The sequence below is a fragment of the Coregonus lavaretus genome (assembly GCF_964263955.1).
Source record: "Coregonus lavaretus genome assembly, chromosome: 32".
NCBI lineage: Eukaryota > Metazoa > Chordata > Actinopteri > Salmoniformes > Salmonidae > Coregonus > Coregonus lavaretus.
The window spans coordinates 1,865,360-1,872,116 of record NC_140019.1 but is presented as its reverse complement, the minus strand read 5'-3'; the positions used below and the strand labels follow the sequence as shown (position 1 = coordinate 1,872,116).

The 6,757-nt window shown below is 42.9% G+C and overlaps 1 protein-coding gene across 1 annotated transcript; it reads right to left on the bottom strand.

Annotated features, from left to right (window-relative positions):
- Positions 1–727: 727 nt before the first annotated feature.
- On the bottom strand, positions 728–6,440 carry LOC311107888 (ER membrane protein complex subunit 5). The gene is made up of 4 exons (XM_084150474.1): positions 6,335–6,440; positions 2,934–2,986; positions 2,684–2,787; positions 728–1,569 (listed from the first exon to the last, which is right to left on the bottom strand). Exons 1-4 carry the CDS (start codon positions 6,411–6,413, stop codon positions 1,425–1,427), a joined length of 381 nt encoding a protein of 126 aa, XP_084006600.1. The 5' UTR covers positions 6,414–6,440; the 3' UTR covers positions 728–1,424.
- Positions 6,441–6,757: the final 317 nt, after the last annotated feature.

The window sequence follows — 6,757 nt, the reverse complement described above, 5'->3', positions numbered from 1 at the left end:
GTTGTGTAAAGCTCGCCGCCATTGGAGCAGTGGAAACGCGTTCTCTGGAGTGATGAACCACACTTCACCATCTGGCAGTCCGACAGACAAATCTGGGTTTGGCAGATGCCAGGAGAACGCTACCTGCCCCAATGCATAGTGCCAACTGTAAAGTTTGGTGGAGGAATAATGGGCTAGGCCCCTTAGTTCCAGTGAAGGGAAATTTTAACGCCCCAGCATTCTAGACGATTATGTGCTAACAACTTTATGGCAACAGTTCGGGAAAGGCTCTTTCCTGTTTCAGCATGACAATACCCTCGTGCACAAAGCGAGGTCCATACAGAAATAGTTTGAAGATCGGTGTGGAAGAACTTGACTGGCTTGCGGAGCCCCTCCATCGAACACCTTTGGGATGAATTGGAACACCGACTGCGAGCCAGGCCTAATCGCCCAACATCAGTGCTCGACCTCACTAATACTCTTGTGGCTTAATGGAAGCAAGTCCCCACTGCAATGTTCCAACATCTAGTGGAAAGCCTTCCCAGAAGAGTGGAGGCTGTTATAGCAGCAAAGGGGGGAACAAATCCATATTAATGCCCATGATTTTGGAATGAGATGTTCGACGAGTAGGTGTCCACATACTTTTGGTAATGTAGTGTATATCTGCAAGACAAATGCATTTGGTTATCTTTGACCAATAAATGCAGAAATACAATGCATCAAATGAACATGCCGTCTGCCACATTGCTACAATCTCTATGATTTTATTAAGTTAAAAACAAATCTGTTTAATCTTAAAAGTCTCTACTTAGTGTTCACAGTATCATTAGCATTGCTCTAACACTGCCTTACTCTGCTTTCCATGCTGCATCCTTCAAGCTTGACCTTCGTGACTCCAATGACTGTAGTAACTTTATACATACAAGCTCCAAAGCATAATTTTAAACTCCAGATCAGGTCATGAATTATCTCAACAGAAGTGAAGGCTTTTTACTCCATAAAACAAAATCTTATATCTGCAGATAAAACATTATAAATAAATAGTTCCAGACAGCTGCTCAAGATAGAAATGTATTGTGGCAAACGAAACATCTTGCCCCCTGTCCAACAAAGGGGAACAATTGCTTTGAATTCTTAAAGGATTTGACATATACATCTTCCGCTACCCATACCTAAGTAAGGGGAAGATCCTGTCAAATCCTTTAAGACTGCTAAGCAATTACAATTATATACAAACAAATCTGCCTGAAAAACTGAGGGGTTGGTTGACAGCCAGGGGTTAAATATGGTAACCACTTTTATGGAAAGAGATGCACATTATTACATATATTAATATATGTACAAAGACAAATTAAAGAGGAGAAATGACTGCACTTTTCACTCCATCTAACCAATAAGCTCATCTGTGCACAGAAATAAAGAGATGTGGGCGGGGAAGGCCAGTCTCAGTGCAAATGCTCCAGCTTGCGTAGCCGCAGGGCCTGTGGGTTCGGGACGGTGGAGACCTCTTGGTTGGGAGAGCAGAAGAGCACCCTACCCCGATGATTGAACATGTAGAAAGATGGGTGGTTCCTCAATGTGTCAAACGTCCTGAAAAACGAGAAGAGGGCAGTGAGTAGTTTGAACTATATTCATGATTATGTTTTCAGTGCGATAGGTCAATAACAATATAGGGATACTGATGACAACACTATCCACGTCAGCTACAAGTGAAATCACTGCAACACTAAACAAAGAGCTGCAGTTAGTTTCAGAATGGGTGACAAGGAATAAGTTAGTCTTAAATATTTCAAAAACTAAAGGCATTGTATTTGGGACAATTTATTCACTAAACCCTAAACCTCAACTAAATCTTGTAATGAATAATGTGGAAATTGAGCAAGTTGAGGAGACTAAACTGCTTGGAGTAACCCTGGATTGTAAACTGTCATGGTCAAAACATATTGATGCAACAGTAGCTAAGATGGGGAAAGGTCTGTCCATAATAAAGCGCAACTCTGCCTTCTTAACAACGCTATCAACAAAGCAGGTCCTACAGGCCCTAGCTTTGTTGCACCTGGACTACTGTTCAGCCGTGTGGTCAGGTGCCACAAAGAGGGACCTCGGAAAATTACAATTGGCTCAGAACAGGGCAGCAAAGCTGGCCCTTAAATGAACACGGAGAGCTAACAATAATATGCATGTCAATCTCTCCTGGCTCAAAGGAGAGGAGAGATTGACTTCATCACTACTTGTATTTGTGAGAGGTATTGACATGTTGAACGCACCAAGCTTTCTGTTTAAACTACTAGCACACAGCTCAGACACCCATGCATACCCCATAAGACATGCCACCAAAGGTCTCTTCACAGTCCCCAAGTCCAGAACAGACTATGGGAGGCACACAGTACTATATAGAACTCTATTCCACATCAGGTAACTCATGCAAGCAGTAAATTCCGATTTAAAAAACATAAAAATACACCTTATGGAACAGCGGGGACTGTGAAGAGACACAGACATACACACACATGGATTTTGAGTTGTAGATATGTGGTAGTAGAGTAGTGGCCTGAGGGCACACACTTAATGTTTTGTGAAATCTTTTGTGAAATGTATTGTAATGTTTTTATTGTATAACTGTCTTTTTGCTGGACCCCAGGAAGAGTAGCTGCTGAGCTAATGGGGATCCATAATAAATACAATTACTGAAATGAAGGCTTACTTGTTTTTCAGCTCTGAGGATGCATCCATATCTTTAAACTCTCCAGAGATGTGGACTATACCATAAATGGTCAGAACAAATGCTAACAAAGTCTGTAAGACAATCTGCAAAACAAAATGAAAACAATAGATTTATTTAATTTTTATTTTGAAATATGTGAAGTATGTTTAGTCAAACGGCACAATTAATAGAATGGATCCACATCAAAGAATGGAACAACTTACTAGCTATTTAGTATTAAATAACTTACATCTATTGGTAGTGTTTCATTTTCTTTTTCTGTCAGACGCATGTAGGATCGATCTGGTGGGGGAAAAGAATAACATTTATCACACTGGAATCAATGTGGCTATAGCTGAGACCAAATCAAGTGGGTAGCTAGTCTCACTGCATCCATAGCAGATGTTGCAAGTGGCAAGCTAACTTGCATAACTGTTAGTACTTGGGCTTTTGGAGCATAGCTTCCAACTGGATCCTGGATTTCCTGACGGGCCGACACCAGGTGGTGAGGGTAGGAAACAACACCTCCGCCATACTGATCCTCAACACGGGGGCCCCCACAGATGTGTGCTTAGCCCCCTCCTGTACTCTCTATTCACCCATGACTTCGTGGCCATGCACGACTCCAACTAAATTATCAAGTTTGTTGACTACACAACAGTGGTAGGCCTCATTACTAACAACGATTCAGATTACAGGGAGGTGGTTAGAGACAGGAAAATAACCTCTCCCTCAACAAAACGAAGGAGCTTATCGTGGACTACAGGAGACAGAAGAGAGTTCACGCCCCCATCCCCATCAACGGGGCCGCAGTGGATAGGGTCAAAAGCTTTAAGTTCCTCGGAGTGCACATCACTGAGGACCTGAAATGGTCTCGCCACACCGACATCGTGGTGAAGAAGGCACAACAGCGCCTCTACAACCTCAGGCAGCTGAAGAAATTCAGCATGGCCCCTAACCAGTGTTGTAGTACTCGAGACCGGTCTCGGTCGCGAGACCACATAGAGTGTCTCGGTCTTGTCTCTGTGTCGGATACATTTTCACTAGTCATTTCTTGCCGAGACCAGCGGAGTGAAAACTCATAATTATCAGCTCCCATTCAGTCAGCCCATAAAACCCCGTCGCCAGGCCAAAGATAGTCACACTCCTTTCATGACACGACACGACACATGAAACCTGGGCTTCCTACTTTACTTGTAACATTACTGTCCTTTACTTTCGTCGAAAAATATCCTCAAACTTTGTCACGTTCCTCAGAATTTCCTTGATTGGCTGGTAGGGAAGAGTGGGGAACATGGATTGAAAGTTGCGTGCTCACTATTAATAAGGGGAGACTGGGGGAAGTCCCAGATCCCTCGCCGCCCTCCCGGTCCTGACTTGCGGTCTTGGATCGGTCTCACTTTAGGTTGCCTCGAACACAACACTGCCCCTAAGACCCTCACAAACTTCTACAGCTGCACCATTAGAGCATTCTGTCGGGCTGCATCACTGCCTGGTACGACAACTGCTCCACCCTCAATCGCACGGTTCTCCAGAGGGTGGTGCAGGCAGCCCAACGCATCCCTGGGGGCACGCTGCCTGCCCTCCAGGACATTTACAGCACATGGTGTCAAAGGAAGGCCAGGAAGATCATTATTTGTTGTCGGTGATCAGGCCTACCACGTCGGCGGATCTGTTGGGGTGGTTGGTAACAGTCTTGAAGTCCCCACATATGCTGAGCACTTGTTGGCTGCTTTTCCTTCACTCTGCCGTCCGACTCACCCCAAACCATCTCAATTGGGTTGAGGTAGGGGTATTGTGGAGGCCAGGTCATCTGATGCAGCACTCCATCACTCTCCTTCTTGGTCAAATAGCCCTTACACAGCCTGGAGGTGTGTTTTGGGTCATTGTCCTGTTGAAAAACAAATGATAGTCCCACTAAGCGCAAACCAGATGGGATGGTGTATCGCTGCAGAATGCTGTGGTAGCCATGTTGGTTAAGTGTGCCTTGAATTCTAAATAAAATCAATGACAGTGTCACCAGCAAAGCACCCACACACCTCCATGCTTCACGGTGGGAACCACACATGCAGAGATCACCCGTTCACCTACTCTGCGTCTCACAGAGACAAGGCAGTTGGAACCAAAAATCTCAAATTTGGACTCATCAGACTAAAAGGACAGATTTCCACCGGTCGAATGTCCATTGCTCGTTTTTCTTGGACCAAGCAAGTCTCTTCTTCTTATTGGTGTCCTTTAGTAGTGGTTTCTTTGCAGCAATTTGTCCGTTAAGGCCTGATTCACACAGTCTCCTCTGAACAGTTGATGTTGAGATGTCTGTTACTTGAACTCTGTGAATAATTTATTTGGGCTGCAATTTCTGAGGCTGGTAACTCTAAGGAACTTATCCTCTGCAGCAGAGGTAACTCTGGGTCTTCCTTTCCTGTGGCGGTCCTCATGAGAGCCAGTTTCATCATAGCGCTTGATGGTTTTTGCGACAGCACTCGAAGAAACTTTCAAAGTTCTTGACATTTTCCGTATTGACTGACCTTCATGTCTTAAAGTAATGATGGACTGTCGTTTCTCTTTGCTTATTTGAGCTGTTCTTTCCATAATATGGACTTGGTCTTTTACCAAATAGTGCTATCTTCTGTATACCAACCCTACCTTGTCAGAATACAACTGATTGGCTCAAACGCATTAAGGAAAGAAATTCCACAAACTAACTTTTAACAAGGCACACCTGTTAATTGAAATGCATTCCAGGTGACTACCTCATGAAGCTGGTTGAGAGAATGCCACGTATGTGCAAAGCTGTCATCAAGTCAAAGGATGGCTACTTTGAATTACCTCAAATATAAAATATATTTTGATTTGTTCAACACTTTTTTGGTTACTACATGATTCCATGTGTTATTTCATAGTTTTGAAATGTAGAAAATACAGAACATTTATTAAAACCCTTGAATGAGTAGGTGTGTCTAAACTTTTGACTGCTACTGTATATGTACTATAGTATATATAATTCTTAGCTGATCTTGTGTAAATTCTCCCTTAGTACTACATACGTAGATTGCATTTGATTACTGCCTCAGTGCTATTTGGGTTGTTAATCAGATTCGTCCCGCAGTTCTTGATTTTCTGTGTTTTTTCCCCTTACATTTTAATTGTTTGACATTTTACTGCATTGTTAGGAGCAGGTAACAATAATTTCGCTGCACCCGCGATAACACCTGCTAAACTTTGTACGCGACTAATAAACTATGATTTGATTCCTTGTTTTCACTTGAATAAGTGTTAATAAAAAGCCACATACAGCTAACAGACCGCGTTGGCAAGCAGACATTGTTAGCTAGCTAGCTAGCTACTGTAGTAGCTTTGGGACACATCGGGAGTCTGTGAACCAGTACATGTTGATGTCCCAAAGCTACCAGCTAGCTGCTTACAGTGCCAATAATATGACATGCTAACTAGTAGTTAGCCATCTGGTTTATTAATAATTATTCCTTACTTGCTAAGCTGTTTTGATTGACGTAGAATAAAAGTTAGCTAGCACGCACTAGTTTTGACAGGCCGCAGTTCACTGCATGGTTGATCTGACTGTGTATTTTGATCTAAACAGCTAAATAAAAGGCCAGATATGTTTATCTTATTTTAGTATATCACACTTACGTTGTGCCGCTGAAAAAGCCGCATGAGCCAAAGCAAATAGACCAATCCCTACGACACCTTTCCAAAAAGACGAAGCCATCTTCAAGAGAAGAGTGATAAATTCTTCTTCTACGTGTTTTATGGCGGACTACAAACCCCAAAAGCTGTATTGCTGCCACCAACTGGACAAAACAAGGTAAAAAGAAAATCCATACGTGATAGGGAAACTAACTTAATCCACCCAAATAAAAATAGTACATTGACAAAACAAAACAAAACTCCCACTTCTTCCTTATTTCAATTCTCCATATCTGGTACGGCTTGTGACAATATTCCATGTAACTCCTTTGCCGAGAAATCTTTCAGCTCCAGGAACCTCTCTGACGCTTCCACAATGATTTCTATCTTCCTGGACCTTCTCTCCACCTTGGCAGTGCCATTTAT

Excerpts from the sequence above, each read along its gene's own strand:
- LOC311107888 (XM_084150474.1), bottom strand. The coding sequence starts at position 6,413 with ATGGCTTCGTCTTTTTGGAAAGGTGTCGTAGGGATTGGTCTATTTGCT. Across the intron at positions 2,788-2,933 it reads ATGAAACACTACCAATAGAT|ATTGTCTTACAGACTTTGTT; the intron begins GTAAGTTATTTA and ends TTTGTTTTGCAG. Across the intron at positions 1,570-2,683 it reads TCCTCAGAGCTGAAAAACAA|GACGTTTGACACATTGAGGA; the intron begins GTAAGCCTTCAT and ends CTCGTTTTTCAG.